This window comes from Lacerta agilis, chromosome 1, assembly GCF_009819535.1.
Source record: "Lacerta agilis isolate rLacAgi1 chromosome 1, rLacAgi1.pri, whole genome shotgun sequence".
NCBI classification, from domain to species: domain Eukaryota; kingdom Metazoa; phylum Chordata; class Lepidosauria; order Squamata; family Lacertidae; genus Lacerta; species Lacerta agilis.
The window spans coordinates 90315485-90337888 of NC_046312.1; the positions used below are offsets into that span (position 1 = coordinate 90315485).

A 22404-nucleotide genomic window follows, 5' to 3' on the forward strand; every position below is an offset into this window, starting at 1 on the left:
TGGAACAAAACTGATGGAAGAAAACAGTCCAAAGAATGCAAATATTGTCACAGTAGCAAGCAACTTCTGTCATCGTTAGGGAAATAAATGTTGGAACTGCCATAGTTTTTGGAAGTTGCTTGCTACTGTGGTGTTTTGTTAAGTTCTTGGCTCATGTGAAACCCTAGTCGTGAAAAAAGCAACTGATTGCAACATACTATTTGGGCCCCAGCTTTGATTTGAAAGTGGGGAGGGCGGTGGAGATCAAGAGCCAGTGGTTGTGTAGTGCCAAGATTACAAGTGGAAATACTCATGTTCAAATCCTCATTCAGCCACGAAGCTCAGTGGGTGATCATGATCACTATCTTTCAAAGGGTGGTTGTGAAAATAAAATTAGGGGTGGGGGGGATAAGCATTATGTACACCACCATGAGGTTCCTGGAGAACATACAGGATACAAATTAATTTTGAAATCAAATACAATTTATTTCTTTGTTTGTTTGTTATTTTAGAGTTGTCCTCCCTGTTTCTTCAAGGAGACTAAAGACTGCTAACAAACAGTACTAAAACAGGCATAATCTCTATACCCCACAATGTAAATTCAAATTAATAGTATCTGATTTGCTTAACAAATAAAAACAGCAAAAACCAAACAAACAAACCCCAAAACAAACCTAAACCAGAAAAATTGCACAGTTAACCAAAGCCCTTTCCACAAAGCAAGGTCTAAACACCTATAGAAGTATAGTGACAGAGCCCATTGGACCTCACTCAGCAAAGCATTCCGTCAAAAATAAGCAGACAGGTGTATTGCTAGGATTCTTGCAAAGAATGTTGGACTTGGTACACCTCTGAGTCAGCAAGGCTCTTCTTACTTTCTTAAGCAATAGTGCCCTTTTTGAACCCATCAGGACTGTGCAGACTGTGTAAAATGAATGTATGCAGCATAGGGATTGGGATTATTCCTACTGGCCCAACTTTCTCCCTAGTATATATGTTCAGCATAACGTCTGGGTTCCCTCCCCGCATGGTTCCCTTATACCTAGGTGGAGTCTATGGGTGCATAGTTTACATATGCATAGGTTATGTACAGACATATTATGTCTGATGTGTATAGGCCATCAGGTGCTAGTTCAGTCCCCGCTCTATGCATGTGCATGCTACACAGACATAAGCATCTGAATAGTCCTAGATTCCTTAAGAGATGCCGATTATGGACTTCATATTGAACTGCTTTGTAAATTTAAAGCACACAAGTGAACCATGGGGAAAAGCAAAAGTAGAGTTCAGAAGTTGGCCCATACTTCCACCAGAGGACTCAGGAAGGAGTACACTTTGGTATACTGAACCTCCATTTTCCAAGGCACTGTACTTCTGCATGCCAGTTGCTGAGCAACAGTGGGGAAAGGTTTTCTTGCCCTGGTGGGTAGCTGGCTGGCCACTGTGGGAAGAAAAAGAATGGTGGCTCTCCAGTTTGATCTCTCAAGACTCTTTTTACACTGTAAATCTCTACAAAACTGTGGAATGAAATTGGGGGTGGAGGCATGCAGGCAAGCTTGGTGGGTAAGATCAAGTAGGGAAGAACAGGAGATCTGGCATGTGTATTTTTTGTCCAGAAAGGCAAACCATCTTCATCACTGTAGCAGTTTTTAATAAATGTAAGGATTCAGCTTACAGAGAGAAACAACAGCTTGAAAGTTCTTAGTTCAACTTTCTTTGTTTCTGTAATACCCACTAATAAATGAGGCAAAACGGGGTGGGGGTGGAGGTGGAAATAGCATGTGGGAAGCTCTCCTACATATAGACTTTCCTTCCCCAACTCTCTGGTTGAATGCTTTTACTATAAGCACAAACATAGTTCAGGTCACCAGGTCAGAAAGCTGGGTGCTGCCCGGAGCATGCTTGCTGAACGTTAGTAACCTCTCAATTTTCAAATAGTCCCAAGAAATCCTTTCTCCGTCATCTTTCTTTTTAACTTTTGCCTGCTGTCTGCTGAACTCTGACTACTGAAGTTTGAGTGGAAAAACCTACTTGAAATGGAAATTGCCTAGCATTGCTTTTCTGGTGGGACTGCCAAATCAGATCAGAAAGATTTGGATTGCTTCCTATTAGTTTAAATTAGTAGCAGGTACCAGAATTTGTAGTGATATCAGATCATGCAATGTACTTGAACAAAAGTTATGCAAGCCCTGGGATGGATTCTATTTTCATATGAAGACAAAAGAAAAGAAAAGAAAGCTTCAAAAATGGTACTTAATTATGTTACTGAGAACCATGGTTCTTTTTGTTTTTGCTTTTTTAGGACGATGCTTTGCAGTCCTGTAAACACTGAAGGGGTCAGGTCTATGGTGGAACAAATCCACTTGGCTTAAACCTTCAGGCAGTGTTGAGATTCTTTGCCAGAGAGGTGTGTGGTCTTCCACCCTCTTTTCAGAAAGTGGTGCACATACAGTGAGAGGCAAATACTTAGTCCAAGTGGAGACACTTGTTTGAACTATGCCTTTCTGCAAAAAAGTAATATAATATATTCACTTTAATAACAATGGGGTTCAACTATTCACTATTGCAACAAGGTTTTGTGACCCCCCCCCCCGTACAGACTTGTGAGCAAGCCCCAATGGAATAAGTGGAACTTAGTTCTAAGGATCAGGGTGCAACACATGGTGATTTAAATTGGCTCCAAAGATGGTGGGGGTTATTGCTTTTATTTGTTATAATGATATGTAGTTTTGTGTTCTTATACCTCAAACTAACCTGTGATCCTCAGATGAAGGGCAGGATAGAAATTAAATAAAGAAATAATGACCAAGTCCCTACTGAAAGCAAAAAGACTTTCCTGTTACCAAATTGCCCCATTGGTTGCATACAGTGCTGCATAGGAAATAGAATCATAGAATTGTAGAGTTGGAAGGGACCACGAGGATTATCTAGTCCAACCCCCTGCAATACAGGAATCATTTGCCCAACATGGGGCTCAATCTCACAACTCTGAGATTAAGAGTCTCGTGCTCTACCAACTGAGCTATAATTGCTGTACTCTGGAAGCACACATTGAATTGTTGAAAAATAGACAAATCCCTCAGGCTAGCTTTACTCTGAACATGGGTGGCCATGACTACAAATTGGTGTTGTTTAAGTGCATAGTGTATGCATTGTGTGAAGAACACAAACCAGAACTATGCGCAGTATTCTGTGAATAGGATTTATAACAAAAACTGTAGTTGCCACAATCTTTTCTACTTATGTTAGTCTGTTTGCATACACCCTAACTTTGGTTGGATTGAGACCCCTATATAGAACTGGATTCAACAACTGATAACTCCCATTGGTAACAATAGTGATGGTTTCACACCACCAGTCACCCTTGCAACTTGAAGTTAACTAACTCTGTAGGCAGGTGGTGTTAATTCATGGAACTGTCTAAGAATAAGGATGACCTATGAAAGGAAATCCATGCATTCCAAAAAGCATTCCAGAAGACATTTTGTGAATGAAAGAATTTTATGCCAGTAATTGGCTTTTAAAGAACATAGATACTGTATAAGACAAGTGCAAGATTAGCATCTGCAGCTCCGTCGTCTCTACACAAACCAGCAATCTGTTCCAGGCTATGAGCTGGGGAAAAGGTTTCAGGTTTTACTAGCCATCTGGTTTACCTATTGGTATACCAGTGGTAATAAATGACATCAGTATTTTCACAACCAAATGACATTGGTGGGGTTCTATTACACCAGGGATATTTGGGTATATGAGCCCAAAGACGTTTCTAGTTAACAAGGTTACTGGTATTGACTTTGCTGAGTTAATAACAGATGTAGCAACCAATGTATGAATTTCAGTTTTTCCACAACACTGGGAAAAATGAGAGCTTCTATCCATGCCCACCAAACTAATGAGTCTCAAGTGTTTTATTTCCATTGCAGACAAATTAAGGGAGAAGGAAGGGGGCTTACCATGCCTTAGGCTTTATGCCATCAGAAGCCTCAGCATATCAAACCAATAGGAAATTTATTTTTATTTTTGAGGTTTAACATTCCCTGTGTAGATGAGATCTTCAAAAGAGCTTAGTTCACCATTTAGGCATCTGCCTAAACATTAAGGGAAGAGCTTCCCCCTGTTGAGTTCTTTGAAAAGCTAGTCTTACTGCAGTCTCACAGCCCTTTTCAAGGGTGGTGAAGGTGAATTTACTTCAAAGACTGCTTTGAGCTTCAAACCTTCTGTGTGATATCTTTATAGTCTGCTGCTTTAAAAATATACCATTTGTAGGTGAGTGAAATGGAAGGGAAGAATAGGATATTGTGGCTCTTGATCCTTGCATTTGTTCATTTATTCTGCTATGCCAAAAGGGTCCAGAGCCATTAGGTTGTTGCTTAATGCCTTCTTAAAGAATGGCTATCATGTGAGTCATCTGTGGGTCCTTTTGATTGAAGGTAATTATGAGCCATTCATAAATATACTTTTTGGGAACACTGTTAAATTTGCTGTGAGCTTTGTAACCATTGATCCTCTCTGTCTGACAGAGTTGGAGTTGGATGAATTCCAACTTTTTCAAGAAGGTTCCAGAAGGTGGTGGTGGTGGTGGTAGCCTGCTCCTGTATTTTCCCACAGGGCGCCACAGAGTTCTGTGCTGTCTCCTCTATCCTTTTCAACATTTATGTGAAGCCACCAAGAGAGGTATTTGGAAGGCATGGCATTCAGTGCAATCAATGTGTGGTTGTCACACACTTGCTTCTCTCCTTTCTGTCACATGCCAGTGAGGTGACTTACTCCATATACAGTGGTACCTCAGGTTACATATACTTCAGGTTATATACACTTCAGGTTACAGACTCTGCTAACCCAGAAATAACGCTTCAGGTTAAGAACTTTGCTTCAGGATAAGAACAGAAATTGTGCTCTGGCAGTGCAGTGACAGTGGGAGGTCCTATTAGCTAAAGTGGTGCTTCAGGTTAAGAATAGTTTCAGGTTAAGAATGGACCTCCAGAATGAATTAAGTTATTAACCCAAGGTACCACTGTAAAGGATCAGTGATGAATTGGATTGGGGCCAATAAATTGAAGCCGATTAAAGATAAAACAGGTATTGATGGTAGGAAAATCTCTTGTTTAGGATAGTGGATAGTGCCATTATATAGTTTAACCACTAGATGGCAATCTAATTAGTTGAATCTGTATGGAGTCAGGAGGAGCAGATATGTTAAATACCTTGCTTGGCTTTGTGACCTCTTCCATGAGAGGTGAATAGCTGTTCTGTTTCTTCTCTTTAGTTGGAGGGACTTTGCCACTACTGTATATGCCTTGGTGACTTTTGTATTAGATTATTGCAATGCACTCTGTATGATATGACTCTGAAGACTGCCAGGAAACTACTGCTGACCCGGAAAGACTAGTATGGGCAGGAGGGGACATATTACACCTGCTTTTAAACATCAGCACTCTGAAAAAGGTGGCTTACAAGTGCAATTCAGCGTGATAGTTTTAAAACCTGATACTTTATAATTGAGCTATGACCCTGCCACAAATGCAACAGTACAGCACAACAAACAACAATAAAACCATAATTAAAACTCCTGTTCAACAGAAAAGCAAAAGCCTGAAAGATCATTGTACATACAGAAGAGCCTGCCCCAGGGGCGTCGCTAGGGGGGTGCGGTGGGGGCGGTACGCCCCCGGGCGACAGGGGCCACAAGCGGCGGGTGGGGGCGACAAGCGGCGGGTGGGGGCGACAAGCGGCGCCCCTCCCGCCACTCCCCAGGCAACGCCGGTCACCCCGGGAGCAGCAGCGCTGCACGGATGGGGTGCTCCCTCGGCCGTGCGCTGTTGCTCCCGGGGCGACCGGAGCGAGCGGCGGCGCATGGGGGTGACAAGCGGCAGCCCCTCCTGCCATTCCCAAGCGCTGCCGCTCCCTCCGTCACCCCAGGAGCAACAGCGCACGGCCGAGGGAGCACCCCGTCCATGCAGCGCTGCTGCTCCCGGGGTGACCGGCAGCGTGGGGAGTGGCAGGAGGGGCCGGCGCTTGTCAGCCCCACGCGCTGCCGCTGGCTCCGTCCCCCCGGGAGCAGCAGCGCACGGTGTGTGCGGTGCTGCTGCTCCTGGGGCAACGGAGCGAACGGCGGCACGTGGGGGGGACAAGAGGCAGCCCCTCCCACCATTCCCACGCGCTGCCGCTCCCTCTGTCACCCTGGGAGCGGCAGCGCACGGCCCGACGACGGAGTGCGCCTGCACGCGCAGGCGCACTCTGTCATCGGATCGCCGCTTCCACAGCCTCCTTTTGAGCCGGAGAGCTTAAAAGCGAGCTCTTCGGCTTAAAAGAGGGCTGCAGAAGCGGCGCCGGCACCCCCGGAAACGCCCTGGGGGCGGAGCGTCATGACGTCACAATGTGACGTCACGACGCCCCGCCCCCGGGGCGTTTCCTTTGCCGCCCCGGGTACCGCGGAGCCTTACTCCGCCACTGGCCTGCCCAATTCCAGTTAAAAGGAGCTTCTTGCTTAGGGAAGCTTGGTTGACCAGATTACTTGCTATTTTTTAAGAGGATAGCAGAAGACATCTCTTTTCCAGACTGCATTTCACATTCAGAAGTTAAACTGAGAATTAAAAGAGTCCAATATCCTTCTCATACTGATCTGCTGAACTGAAATATTTGCTATATGTTAGACATTTTAATTCTGGTGTTGAATTACTATATTGCATTAAAGGAGGGCCCTTTCTCAATGTTCAAGCTCATGTCTTGCATGCAGAAGGTCTCGGGTTCAAACTGAAAGAATATTGGGTGGCAGAGAACCATGGCTAGTCATGGAATACAAATCTGGACTAGATGGATTGGTGTTCCAACACAGTAGAAGAAGGCCTCATCTCATATACTGCTATTAACAACTAAATAAATTTTTAACTGTTTTGGAAGCATAGCTGAGAAGAGATCTAGAAATGTAATACAAACATACACACCTACATACCATATTTTTCTGTGTATAAGACTTTACCCAAAAAATAGGTTTAAAATTGGGGCTCGTCTTATACACAGGTAGTGCTGAGGGGTGTTTTTTTAATTTGGAGTCCCCAAAAATAGGGGGCATCTTATACACGGAAAAATACGGTAATGCATAACATAAATAGTGTGCCTGAAGAAAATGTTAGGGCCACCACAATGAATCATAAGAGTAATTAATATAATGCAAAATATTTTACATAGTCTATATAAACATTATATTTATTGCCCTTATAAAATAAAAAAAATCATCCATGCAACTAATAAAATCATCCACAACTGGGTTATGAGACTATTTCTGGCTGTGATAGATGGGATATATTCCCTCATAAACCTGAATCAACATTCCCAAACCTCTACCTACCATTATTGACAGGCTCAACCAAAACAGAATAAAATATAAAAATATATCTCGTTAAATATGTAATATTATGGGAAAACTGCAGCAGTGCTTGAACAACATCTAATACCAGTTTCCTGAAATGTTGATGCTTGCACACACACACACACTGTTCTGTGAAGGCTTAGTAGCTAAGATTGTGAAAATAACTTATCAAAACACCCTAGAGCAAAGAATTGAAAGCCTAGATGTAACTTAAATGACTCATCTAATCAATTTAACAATATGAGGGGAAAGAAATATAAGTTGTAGCTGGCTCTAAATTTTATAAATAATGGTCCCTCTTAATTAATCAGGTGTCTTCTTATATAATCTTTACTACTACTACTACTACTACTACTACTAAGGATTGCAGTGGTTTGGCCCATTAATCAGCTCACCAGGGTTTGCCTTAAAGAAAGAAAGGAAAAAGCAGAATGAGAGGAGAACAATGTGAAAGTAAGTTGAAAGAGGGAGGGAGAAGCTTTGACTCACCTGTGCTTCCTCAGCAGCCAGGGAAGAGAGCAGCAAGCCCCAAAGGCGAGAGAGCAGAAGAAGCTGCAGCAGAAGCCCTGCCGAGCCCAGACTGCCACAACTGGTAGAGGTCTCCCATACCAGAAGCCAAGGCAAACAACTGGGGGAAGCAACTTCCAGAGAGGTATTCCAAACAGGGAAGACTACAAAACCTGAACATCTTTCCAGTTGGCACCCTCGGGTGAGGCCTGAAAATCCAAAACAAGGTCAGCTACCATTTGGACTTCAAAGTGCCCCAGGGACGGAGAGAGTCCCCTGTGAGGGTTTAGTTCTTCCCCTGCCCTTTGCAGCTAGGAGCTGATGACAAACCTGACAGTAAGAACACAGTGAAAATTCAAGACCGTGTTGAATAGTTGGACACAAACCCTTTCATGCCTGTGTCCAGATAAACTTTTATCTGGATAATTATGTTTACAATATAATGGAGAGAAACTTGGTATGACCCGAAGTTGTGAAAGACAAAATGTGGTCCAGTGAATAGTGTTACACTTGGATGTGAATATGTGAGTTTTAGTCAAGCTAGTGTCTGTTGAGTGTCTTTGAGTTACTGTAGCTGTTCTAGGCCTCAGGGATTTAATCAGGATTTAATTTATAGTGTTATACTTTTATTACCAGAAAAGAGAAGCTTCCAGTGCTTGCCTAATGTATTGTCTCCACCATCTCCACAAACAGATTTGTAGTCTATTTCTTGGCATCAAGAGGCTAGCATAGAAGGAACTTAGTTCTTCAGGGCCTGAAGCCATTTCTTGAAACTTGTGTTTACTTGTCTGTGAGTGGAAATTATAATTGCCTTTGTTGGCTTCTGTTCCACTGAAAAATTCCCATGTATATTAAATATTCGCAGTGGGATAGCTGATGCCAAAGAGCGGTGTGTACCCCAATCCTAAGCCTCGTATATGGTAGTAAGTTCCACTGAATGTTGGCCTTAGACTTTCTGCCAAGATAGGTTTCATCAACTTGGTGCTCTTTAGATGGCTTGGGCTGCAACTCCCTTTATTCATGAGTATTGGCCATGCTGGTTGGAGCAGATAGGAGTTGTAGTGCAAAACTCTGGGAGGCACCAGGTTGGGAGAGGTTGTTCTAAAAAGTTGGCAGCAGGCCCACCCTGCTTGGGGCGTAAACCTCAGTTTTAATATAACATTGGGGGTAGGGAAATGCTGGTCATTCTCTAATCTGGTGCCTGAAGCCACTTTGCCATGCCTCATATAATATGGCATCCTTGGATTCCACTGAATGAAGTTGATATACTTCATAGTTAGAACTTGTTCTTTCTTCATGTTTTTAATCCTTGCGAATGTTTTGAATGATTTGTGGGCATTGACATGAAAAACCCACATCAATGTAGCAGGAAGGTTATTTGGGTAGGGTATAGGAATGCTTAGTAAATTCCCCCCATTTAAATTTCTCCATATATTTTGGGGTACTGAATCTGACCTTGTTTGCAGAGTGGCACTGACACATTAGCAATTTGCAGTTCTTCTCTCTCTTTTGTTTTATTTCTGTACTTTTTCTAAGTATGCTTTGCATCTGCAGTTTGCTTCAGTCTTCAGCCATATCTCTCCCCATCATTATTGATTATCAAAGTACACAAGCACATATGTGCATTAATTAAAAACTGAACCAAAAGGGAATCTTGGTATGACTGCATGGGGACTGTAAAGTGCAGCAAACTGGGCATGTACCAATTCCAAAATTGATTTTAGAAATTCTCCAAGTTAAAATAGGAAGGCAGGTGGAGTGGAACATGAGCCAGATCCAACCCACAAAACAATAACAGAAGAGGGGACATCTGCTCATCCATAGTGGGATACTAGATTTCTGACAGCTCCTGCTCACAGATATTGTCTGCAAAATTCACATGCCTTTTTATTCCAATGGTAACACTTTCCATATGGGGAATTGCTTCAGTGAACTCTCACTAAGAATACAACTTATGCTGCAACCAGCCCAATATGAGTTTTTGCATTTAAGTAGAAGCAAGAGAAAAAGCTTTTTATTGGACAGTACAATTTCAGGTGAGAAAAAGTGTGCGTATGTGTGTGTGTGTCCTGAGTTCGAGTGTCTTCAAAGCCCATGACACCTTTGGTAAACGCTGTTCTCCAAAAGCTTAGCTTTTGTTTTCATTCAAATATTACATAAGGTGTGCTTGATAACACCAAAGTCATGCAGCCTTGTTTTCCTTTTATGCCATCTTTAAATTATGCTCGATAGTTAGAGGCCATCTTTAGTTAGAGCGGTTTTTAGAGGTTAATCTGAGCTAAGGTAATTTAAATATTGGCAGAGAGCAGTAGACCAGGCGTCCATAAAACCCCTGTACAAAGTGAAAAGATTCATTTTCTTTTTGCTAATAAAAACAAACAGCTGTGTCTCCCATATGGTATCCTCTTGTAAAATATTTACATCTGAAAGGCACCCAGATCCTTACTGAGGACTGCAGTTTAAACCATGTTGGTAAGGAGGGAGAGGGCAATCAGAAAGCCTCTTAGCCCAGCTTCTGGATCCCCCTCCCTTTTCATGTTGTATATAAAGCAGGGGCTATGAGCCACCTTCTGCTCCCACAATAAAGGCAAGTAATCTTTCCTAGTTTTTGCAGGCTTGAAAATAATAGTATCAGATGAATATTATAAAAAAATAAATAATAAATAAAACAGTTGTCTGCAAGCACTGTTATGTGAAGCTTGAGATTTTAATTCTACAGAGCTTGCCTGCTTTCATGACGAGTGTTGTTTTGCCCCTATGAGTATGGCGGGGAAAGTATTTGTTCCCCCCTCCCTGTTTTCAGTGGTGTCATGGGAATTTTTTTAAGTGCAGGTGCTGTCCCAACAGCCCCCACAACTCTACTACCAAGGGTGGGCAAAAATGCAGGGAGCTGTGTTAATTGTGCATGCCTATATCTATATGACACACACACACACAGAGTAGAAGAAGTAGTATATAGCATAATGTCCAATTTATCAGGACCTGCTGATTGCCCTTGTATAGTGAGCTTGCCTTCTTCTCTGACTGCCTCCATACTAATCTGCCACAAACAATTGTAAAACTTGAAAGCCTTATTATCAGCTCATTTGGTTGCCAAGGTCTGCCACTAGCACTCTAGCAGATGATGTCATTGCTCCTATTTTGAAAAAGTCCCACCTTCACCCACCACTGTCTGTTTTGCCTCAAATTGTCCTACATATTCTGGTCACATTCATGCAGGCTAAAATCATGTATCATGCCAAACCTTAGTTTATTAAGCTTGGCAGTATATCCAGGTTGACAAACAGTAGTTTGTGACTGGCTGGCACACCAGAATAAAACCACACGTTTGGTGTGATGTCTCAGTTGAGAAACCTTGGTTACAACTGTTACTTCCTCTTTGAAGACTGCCACAGCATAGAGAAAGGAATGGATGGAAAACGTAAAATCCACAATGTGCTCTCGCTGCTAGTTCCTTAAACAGGGCTGCCTCAGCACGCTAATCTATCCATAGCCCAGCTCTGGCTGGTTGGTTCCCTATATATAGTAGATTTCCAGTATGGGCAGTAAAAACATTATTTTTATATATAAAATGATTAACAAGACTAATTTACATCTTTAAAATTGAATTCTGTTTCAAACCACCTGCAGTTCCCTCCCTATTTCTTCCTGAACCCTTTACTTCAGTAGCAGCTGATTCAGATTCTGGAATAAAACCATGCCCTTCTACCATAAGCTGGTCCCTTTTTCAAGGAGAGGCGAAATGATACCCTTGGATACAGCTTAAGCAGCAGTAGTGTAACCCATACATGCTTGGGGACAAAGACAATCATGCCTTCAATAACACCGTGCTGCTATTATTGGCATCGCATAGATTGACACAGGTCGCTGGTGCTGGTCCTGGTCCAGCTAATACTGTACTAGCCGGCCTTGATGCTGAACAAAGTCCCAGCAAATACATGAGGTATATACAGAGGTGCCAAGTCACTCTGCTTTGCAGTACATATACATTGCTGAAAATGGGAACCAAAATAATTCTCGTATGAAATGATCTGGGTGGAATATGGCGCTGTTGCACACACAGAATGGCTGCTGCTGGAGTGGAAGTGTCTGCTAACGGGAGAGAGAATGAGATCTCTGCTTATTTCCACTTCCCCCCTAAAATCAGCTCCAGAGAGTTGGGGAACCCTCCAGAACAAAGTGGAAGGTGTGTGTGTGTGTGTGTGTCTGTGTGTGTGTGTGTCTGTGTGTGTGTGTGTGTTGGCTGTAGCTAGCAGTCTCTTTTGCTAGATCAAACTACCTTCTGTGAGAACAAGGACCTCAACTGGATCCCACCATTTTCTTCTTCTTTTACTTCGCCGGGATGATTTTTTTTTTAAAAAAACATTATTTGGTGGTTGGATGCTTTCCCACACACGATAAAAAGGCTATTTCCTCTTTCAGTTATTTATCATCAAGATCTTGAAGCACATGTTGCTGTTTAAGTGGGAACAATTATGTACTCTTGGTGGGAGGCTGTAATGTTCTTTTGTAAGGTGGAGCCAAAAGATGGTCCAAAAAAGCTGTATCTCTTTATTACATGGAATGCTTGGACTTGGTTGTACAGTTTATATAGAAAATAATAAATTATCAGGGGCTGGGGAGTGAGAAACACCCACCCATCCCTCCCCAAGATGTGTGTGTGTGTGTGTGTGTAGGATAAATGCCTTTACTGGCTAAAAAGAGTGTCGGGATTAATAGTTAAAACACCACATGAACCTCACAGTGGTCTGATTTTCTGAGTAACGGCTTTCCTCTTGACATGCACATATGGAAAACATGGTGTATAAATAACAGGGCCCCTAGTTTTTCTTAGGAAGCCATTCCTTTTTTTAAAAAAACAACAATGTTAGTATGGCAGGCTAGTACAATGCTTTCAGGTTGTACTGTTCTCTTCATATTTTAGGCCATCGCCTTCTAGGATTTGAACTGATCTGATCTTATTAGAAAAAGTAAAGCTACAATTCTAAGCATACTTACTTATCTGGGAGCCAGCCCTGCTGGAATCAGTTGGGTTACTTCTGAGTATGTACAGATGTGTAAGAACACACAGTTATCGATTTAATTCTATCAGTCAATACAACTGAAAAGCTTATCAAACCCATGAGTGGGCAACTTCTTTCTTCTGTTAAGGGATGCACTCCTTTAGGGGCAAACTGCCAGGTCAGCATACAGGCAGTGGGGGTGGTTTTCTGAGCTAAAAGTGGACACCTTCTATATCTTTCTACCAGCCCCTTTCCCGCTATTTCCCCTACCACCCGGTCATTGTAACCCTCATGAAATTAGGCCATGGGATGTGGGCTGCCCACCCTGGTTAATCCTTTTAAAAAGCTGTCTAAGGAAGTAGCTGTCACCACATCTTGTTAGGATCGGAAGAATAAAAATCTGGTACTAGGTAGGCAGAGGCCTGAAGTCCTTAAAACATGTTTGCAATCCATTGGATGCTCTCTTCTGTTTGCAGAGGAGAAGCCTGATCCGTATCAAAACAGTGTGCTGTGATCATAGTGGCATAGATTGTCTCTTCATGTTTTCTTTTAGCAGCTGTACAGGAGGTATCCAGAACACTGTGTTATTGCCAAAAGCACTGCTTCTGCAAGTTGCAAATTAAATAAAAATGGTTAACTCTTTTATTGCAGTGTCTTTGGCCCCCTTTAACCCTTGTGCGGCTTTTGGAACAGCTGTTGGCAAATTTGAGTCCTCCAGGCAGAAGAGCGCACAAAAGATCGGCTACATCAGGGTTGTGACCCTGTGTTAATAGAGACACTTTTATTATGTGGTTATCAAATGACTTCCTTTTGCTTTATCCTTAACGCTGGCTGGTATAATAGTCTTGTCAAAAGTTATTTTCTGGTATGAAAAAGAATTGTGACTTTCTGACATCAGCTTTTGTGGAGCCTGCCTGCCTTTCATATTTCCTGTCTGCATGCTTGGTATGAAATTTGTTTGTTTATTTGTTGCATCTGTTTCCAAATATCCACATTCTGTGAAAATTCAGTTCAAAGTGGGTCACATTCATAGAGCACAGCTACTTTCTCTTTCCCAAAAGAACCCTCAAAATATAGTTTCAATATTGAATCATTCTGTTCTCTGTACAGTTTTTACTGATCTCATTATCCAAGAGGTCAATTTGCATAAGCCCTTTGTCATCAGCTGCTCTTGGCCAGGGCTACTTCGAAAAGGGAGTTGGGAGTTAATGGGCAACCTCAACTCCCCAACATGCACTCTTGCCAATTTCCGTTCTCATGATCGCTTCTCATCCCCACCCTAGACCTTGGGAATGAATTGGACCTGGTTGTTGAGTGAAAGCAACTTCAGGAACTAGCTGGATGGAAACCCAATACTTGCTGAGATAGTATACCTGTGCCTGGAAACTTCCACTTCAGACAGCAGGTGGGGGTTCACATGACTCAGTGATTCTCCATAAAAAATATTACCTGCACATAAAGAAGCTAGCATATCAGAGGGAGGGTTAGGTTAGATCCCTCTCCTCAGACATGTTAGTTTTTAAATCTTTTGTTAGTTTTTTATTTTTGTTTGGAAAAAGTATTTTTGATTTGAGCCCCCCCCCCCCAATTCTGCCATTTGAGGTAGCACAACCTCACCTATTCATTGAGAAGAAAATTTAAGCAGAACCTTAAAGGGGCAGCTTTCTGGCCTGGACTATAGCATTCCATGGTGTTGCACACTGTCTGGCCTGGCAAACTGCCTCTGCAGAGGGAGTGGATGTGGGGGGTGAGGATGCCACTTGTTGATGGATCCGGACTTGATGGCTGCAGTCTCTGGGGGTCCAGACCTGAAAGCTCAAGCTCAGTGGATATGGACTCAGGGGTTCCTGGGTGTTGGGTTTAGACTCAGTTGTGAGTCTTGAGCCTAGTTCCTTCTAAGCATAAGCACCACTGCTCCCTCCTCTCTGTCCATACCTGAGTTGCTACTGGAACTCAGGGTTGTGATATTTGTCATTTTATCATGAGGAGGCACTTTTAACCAGATCACTTTACAGCACAAACTTTGAATAGGCAGAATAGGCACCATATGGTAATTATTACATTTTATTAAAAAAATAGTTGTATGAAGCGGTCCTAATTGACCCAGAGTTTGGAAAACAGAAGCCTGAAAAAATAGGGTTTTAGTCAGCAAGCAGCTATGTATTATTCACATCTTTTGATACCCAGTTCATAAAGCAGAACTGGGATTACAGTACTTTCTGAATCTATGACTGAGAATTCAAAACAACTAATAATTTGAGGATTTCTTCCTATAGGGAATATATTTATACGTAAGCAATGAACAGAAATGTGAGGTGGTAACGCTGAATACTCTGTGGCATGTGGAACGTGGAACAGCAGTTTTCCTGCCAAATAGACTAGACCAACAGTGGTGAACATGACCATTCCTACATATTTGGGATGTCAGCCACATGCTAAAATTCCAAACAGCCAAGTCTGTCTTTTTTTATTACTTAGGGAGTCTGTTTTAAATTTAGTTAGAAAATAAAATGATTAAATGTGGCTCACTACCAAGTATGGAGAACTTTTCTGCAATGGATGTATTTGAGCTTGCATGTAACAATGACTACCTTTTCATAAAATGATTTAAATTAAAATGGAACTTTTTTGCTTCAATGGCTGGAGTCCAAAGCACATTTACTTAGTGTACAGTAAGCCAACATGGTGCCATCCAGATGCTTGGACTAAAGCTGCTATCATCCCTGGCTATTGGCGATCCTGGCTGGGGCTGGTGGGAGATGCAGTCCACAACATCTGGAGAGCTACCCCTGACTTTGTATAAACATGTTTTGTATAAATATGCTTTTAATTACCCAGTTTCCTAACCACACACCCCATGTTATTAGGATGAAGCAAAACTGATGTGTTTAAGGACAAGTTGTCTGAAGCATAGCCATGTGCAAGGCAGGTAGGCAGAATGTTGGTCACTGACAGATAGGCAGTCTGGGGGAGGCAAAGAAAGGCAGGCACTGGACAGGTCGTCAGGTCTAATAATAACAATAATTTATTATTTCTATCCCGCCCATCTGGCTGGGTTTCCCCAGCCACTCTGGGCGGCTCCCAACAGAATTAATGATGGTGATGATGATAATCATGATGATGATGATGATGATGATAATAATAATGTGATAAAACATCAGACATTAAAAGCTTCCATAAACAGGGCTGCCTTCAGATGTCTTCTAAAAGTCAGGTAGTTGTTTATTTCCTTGACATCTGATGGGAGGGCATTCCACAGGGCAGGCGCCACTACCGAGAAAACCCTCTGCCTGGTTGCCTGTAACCTCACTTCTCGCAGTGAGGGAACCGCCAGAAGGCCCTCAGAGCTGGACCTCAGTGTCCTGGCTGAACGATGGGAATGGAGACACTCCTTCTAAGGTAAGCTTAGCTGATACACTGATGAGCTGGGAAGTTGGGCATTCGGGTGTGGACCATCAGAGAGTGGCTTAGACTTCAAGCTAAAGCCAAGCAAGAGTTCAAGCCTTAAAATATCACCTGATACTTACAGAACGAGCAAACTACAATACCTCCTTCAGACCAGAGCATTGATTCTCCAACATTGATGAGCTTCATCTTGTGGTAAGCTATTGTGGTGGTGCAGAGAGGTTCTTGGGGAGTGGCTATTGCTCAGGAATAGGACACAGGTTTTGAATATAAAAGATCCTGGGTTCCATTCCTGGCTTCTCCAGGTAGAGCTAGGAAAGATTCCTGTCTGAAATCCTGGAAAGCTGCTGCCAATCATTGTTGACAACCCTAAGCCAGATGGGCTAATAGCCTGACATAGTATAAGGTAGTTCAGTTTGTCTTCTGTTCCTGGGCATCAGCAATGCTTGCGATGTTTGCATGTATGGAGAAAATGGTCGTTCTTCTTCAAAGGTTCTTTCCATGCTTTCATGCTCAGTCAATAGCTTGGAAAATTGTGTGCAATTTGTGTGCTTTTTTTGATATATTTACAAGCTTGGTGGATCAGGGGGATGCTGTGGACATAGTATATTTTGATTTCAGTAAGGCTTTTGACAAAGGCCCCCATGATATTCTTGCAGAGAAGCTGGTTAAATGTGGGCTAGATGAGGTACGGTAACTATTAGGTGGATTTGTAGCTAGTAGACTGACCAAACCCAAGGAGAGCTCACTAATGGTTTCTCGTCATCTTGGGGAAAAGTGACAAGTGGGGTGCCACAGAGTTCTGTCCTGGGCCCATTGTTGTTCAAAGTTTTTATAAAAGACTTGGTTGAAGGAATTGAGGGCCATCAAATTTGCAGATATCACCAAACTGGGAGGGGTAGTTAATATTGCAGAAGGCAGAATCGGAATTCAATATGACCTTAACAGATTGGAGAACTTGGTCAAAACTAAGAAAACCAATTTTGATAGAGACAAATGTAAGATTTTACACTTAGATAGGAATAGCCAGCTGCAACGTTATAAGATGGCGGCACTTGTCTTGCCAGTAGTACATTTGAAAAGGATATAGGGAACTTAGTAGACCACAAGCTTAACATGAGTCAACAGTAGGATACAGCAGCAAAGAAGAAGAAGAAAGAAGAAAGAAGAAGAAGAAGAAGAAGAAGAAGAAGAAGAAGAAGAAGAAGAAGAAGAAGAAGATAATGCTCTTTTAGGTTGCATCAACAGCAGTATAGTGTCCTGATTAAGGAAAGTAATAGTACTGCTCTGTTCTGCCTTGGTCAGATCACAACTGGAATACTGTGTCCAGTTTTGGGTGCCCAAATTTAAGAAGGATATCGACAATTTGGAACATGTGCAGAGGAGGGCCTAAGATGATCAAGGTTCTGGAAACCAAGCCTTATGAGGAACAGTTGAAGAAGCTGAGTATGTTTAGCCTGAAAAAGAGGAGACTGAGAGGAGATATGATAGCCACATTCAAAAATCTAAAGGGCTGTCATATGGAAGATGGAGCAAGTTTGTTTTCTCCTGCTCCAGAGGGTAGGACTCGAACCAAGTTACAAGAAAGGAGATTCCGACTAAACACCAGGAAGAATTTTCTGATGGTAAGAACTGTTCAATAGTGAAAAGGACTCTTTTGGAAGGTTGTGGGTTCTCCTTTGTTGGAGGTTTTTAAGCAGAGGTTGGATGGCCATCTGTCATGGATGCTTTAGCTGAGGTTCCTGCATTGCAGGAGGTTGGACTAGATGACCCTTGGGATCTCTTCCAACTCTACAATTCTATGTTTCTGTGATTAACTCATCTGGAATGTTAAGCATGCTTTGGAGGGAGTTTGTGGACAAGACTGTTAAAAAACAACTACTGGTAATTACTATCTTGACAAAACAAGAGTTAAAGAATAACAAGTGATTGTGGCATAATATGTGATGGACTAGAGTCCCCTTATTAGATGCATGAAGTGTTGTTGGGTGGTATAGATGGGAGAAAGTAAACAGTGGATTTAAATGGCAGTGGAATGTAGAAAATTCAGTTTCCTGTAGTGGGACAGGAAAACCATTGTCTTGATGCCCAAACAAATAGAATTGAACCTTGGTATTAGTTCTAATTGAGCTATTTCACTGGAATTTTTCTTCTGAAATATCATTTTTAGAGGATGGCAGCTTTCAAGTCAGTGACAGTGTGTCCAGGGAATGTCCCCTATAGTTTCTGAAATAAATGAATGGGATGTTTCTATGAGTAAGTGGAGGCTGGCTACAAGCACTACAAAGGCTACCATAAATGTGCGTAATGGGCACATAAATGTGAAATGGCCCAGAGTTAACACTTACTGTGTCTTAGAGTCTAATTTCTGTTGTAAAGTCTATTTTCTGTCCTTGGTCAAAATAATGCTCTTGAAATTATGGTTTCGGATAAAGGCGTATTTAAGGCTTCCATTGATGCTTTTTTGGCCTGAATAGGTTGGCAACAAGTTTAACAGGGCCTATATCCAGACTTATGACTCTGTTACAGCTCTGTACTTGCTGATCACTTTCTGTTCTTCTCAATTACTGTAAACTGTGGTTTTCTGTGATAATGATCTTGGCCCTTCTTACTTAATAAGTAGGTCAAATTCAGAAACTGAGCTAGAAAATAGCCGTAAATTAAGCCCATATGTATAAACTGCTGTGTTTTCAGGTGTGGACATAAGTCTGCACAATGCTGAATGTGCAAAATATCCTTGATTCTGCAACAACTGGGTCAGTGGGATAGGATTATAGTCTGACTGTAACCCACAAACCTCTTACTCTGGTATAATCCTATGTTTGCCACCTGGCCTTTTCTAAATTGGCACAGCTGGTATTTTTGTTTCCCAGCTGGTTTCATCTCCCATCCCTCAATTCTACATTTGTGGAAGCCAAGAGCTGGTTTTAAATACTAGTGCTTATATAAATGAATGCCTGTATATTCAAATGAGCAATGGCTACTTAATTCCAACTAACCCTCCCGCCTTCTGGACAGCAACCCCAAATAATCCTGATGTGTATTCATGGAATTCAGCATGACATCTCCAGAGTAAGAAATGCTTGAAATATAGGGCAGATTTAAATCTTAGGAAGGAGACTCACTTCAAATACCGTATCACACCAACCAGACTCTTAACCATAGTTTAGAACCAAAGCCATAATCTAAGGTAAACCATAGCGTGAAGCTTTCCCCCATCTACTTTCATCTTTCAGCACTCTTGCTTCTGTGGTTCAGATAATTCTGCTTTGTCAATTCAGATACCACAACAAACCATAGATAGTACATTCTCTGGTTTGTAAGCTCACCTCATACCATAGCTTTTGATTGTTGCTTCTTGGCTCATTAGATGTCCTGGTCTGTCAGTTCAGACATCAGTTTTAAGTATAATTAAGCTTCTTTAACCATAGGGATGCACACATTCAGCCATTGTGGGAGGACTGAATGGTGCTATAGTTGAAATAGACCTCAGATTAAGGTGAGTGTTCACTTACCACAGATATCAGACCTAAAATTCTAGATTGCCTTTCCTCTAGTGTGTTTGTTGTCTCTCTTGCTTGAGTGTTTGAAGTATTTTACTGACACGCATTGCTTCAAAAGCCCCATCAGTTAATAAATCAATAAATCTATCTGTACGGGGAATTGGTTCTGAATGAATGGTTTACCTTATGAATGGTTTTGTGTTAGACCAGGGATCAATATTGTTAGATCTCTATAGGTTTTCCAGCCTTATGATTCTTCCAGGTATGTGATTCTGCTACATTGGGTGCCCTGCATGTACAGAAATATAGATTATATTTTTAAAAATCTGCAAGTTTTGTATATGAAAATTAGTTCCTTCGAAACAACAAAAATACAATTTGAATGAAGCCTATCAAATTCAGGGTATAGTCCACTATCAGCTGGCTATATTGGCTTAGTTAGTTTTGTTTTATATGATTTTCTCGCATATGCTTGCCCAGCATATCAACATATACTCCCTGCTGAATCTACTGCTCTTTCTGATACATGTTGTAAAGGCGTCTAATGGTTTACATCAAGGAATTTTTGAACAGTTCCTTTCTGCATCTGTGCAAAATTCCAAGAACTATGCTTAATAATGATTATTCACTTAGGGCATATGTACATTTAAGGCAAAACCGTATAAGATTCCAGGCATGCCCGCATAACACCCTATATGCCTGTCATATATATTTAATAGATAACATAAGAGGCCTTGTCCTTGCCTTGAGATTGCTCCCCAGGCAATCTCACCAGCACTATGCTCACAAATAGCACTACTGGTTTAATTGATGGGTTTGATGACCCAGCTTTATGGCTCTAGTGCTTATGCCTCAGTGTGTGCTCAGCCAGTGCCCTTTAATTGTGCAGTCAATTAATTTTATTCTCCAATATGCATGACAAAAGTAGTTGCCATCTCAGTAGCATTTCACATTAAACAATCTAATAACAGTGAAAGCAAAACAGAAAGTCCCAACTCTAAAACAGAGACACTCATTTGGTGGCCACTTGCATCTTCTTGACTTTACTCACTTTCTGTAAAAATGATTGTAAATGACCCAGAAACAAAATCCAAGATGCAGCTATGAAGATGAAGTGGATGGACTATGGAAATAAAGAAAGCATGATTCTTAGTAACTAGTGGCATTGGGTGCAGCTTAAGTCTCAATTAACTGATATATTTGAGTGTACTCCTTTACTAAGTGAATGCTTTCCATCCAGTCCTACTGAAGAAAATAAATGGCTATGCTCTGTGAAATGCTGAAATAAGAGCAAAAGCTGAGTGACAGGGATCCTACTGAAAGGCGTCTCTTGCAATATTCAACTGATCTTCCTCCACACTCCCCCCCAACACCCTAACATTATGATGGTAAATAAATGTGACCTAGCCTTAAAGCTAAAGATACACACAGTGTGTGTGTGTGTGTGTGTGTGTGTGTGTGTGTGTTCATGTGAGTCTGTGTATGTGCAGGTGTTTGCATGTCTGGCTATGAGACCTGGGCATAAGTGATACTGAACTCTGTGGGACTTTGTTCTGAATGTACATGCATAGTACTGTGCTGCAAATTTTTACATGGAGATAATGTATACATATATGTCCACGTGCAATGCATCAGTATATTGAATATTCTGCTGTAGTACATTCTTTGTATTAAAAAGCCCTTGTCCTATCTATCTGTGTGTATGTCATCTGGTTGTAAAAATATTGATGCTTATAGTCCATAATGGCCTTTGGAGAAAATCTATTTGATTGTACTCAGGGGCAAAATGCATTTTTAAAGAGCCATAGTCTATTTGCGTAAGAAATATTGGCAGAAGGCTTACATGCGATAGCTAGTCGCTGCTGTTTTGCAGTCAGTGTGAGTGATAAAGAATTGAACAAGGTTAGGGTGACGTTAGTTTCTCTTCCTCATGAAGATCTCCTGGAAAAGTAATTCACATACAGGGGTCAGCTCCAACCAAATAATTTCTCCCTGAATTGGAATATGTGCCGCATAAGCCCAGTTATTCCAAAGTGGCTCTGAAGTTTTCTTGTCCTGTATTCTTAGGAACATAAAAAGATGCCTGCTGGATGAGGCCAACCAGATGCCCAAGGGAATCCCACAAGCAGGACCTGAATGCAACAGCACCCTCCCCACATGTGCTCCCAGCAACTGGCATTCAGAGGCATACTGGGCCTGGCAGCAGAGCTAGAACATCACTATATCTTCCACTGATTTGTTTAACCCTTTTTAAAAATCTTCCTTGCCAGTCCATTTCTTGTTTCAAACTAAAGCGCTCTGGGAGATAAGTCGTGCTGGGAAGCGAATATTATAAGCAAACATTAATACATGCAAACAGGAGTACATAGAGCTCTTTCCACCTTGTAGCAGGAATCAAGGATAGACTAGCCAAGAAGGCCTTTATTCTGTCTTCTTTTATTAATTCCCTCTTGCCAACCGGTCTTTGGTTGGTGTGTGGGAAGTAAGACCTACCACATCTTGACAACCAGCTTGTTGTTGTTGTTGTTCAGTCGTTCAGTCGTGTCTGGACAAAGTTGTCACCCTACTTGCCGTATGTCCAAATCTTCCAGGACGCCATTTTGCGGCCTGAATCCCAGATGTATGGCAGCCCTACAAC

The 22404-nt window shown here is 41.9% G+C and overlaps 1 protein-coding gene across 13 annotated transcripts in view; it reads left to right on the forward strand.

Annotated features, from left to right (window-relative positions):
* The window catches only part of KALRN (kalirin RhoGEF kinase), a 494138-nt gene that overhangs the window by 80284 nt on the left and 391450 nt on the right, over nt 1-22404 (forward strand). For 10 of the 13 annotated variants that reach the window (XR_004427468.1, XM_033162941.1, XM_033163000.1 and 7 more), the window contains exon 2: nt 7855-8082. The exons of 2 other annotated variants lie outside the window; for them this stretch is intronic. Coding sequence is in view for 10 of the 11 variants with exons in the window: in XM_033162941.1 (XP_033018832.1) it covers nt 7855-8082 (228 nt within the window). In the remaining variant the exon portion in view is untranslated. Of the gene's footprint in view, nt 1-7851; nt 8083-22404 lie in introns of all 13 variants that reach the window. One more of the 13 variants, XM_033162933.1, reaches the window with a different exon arrangement.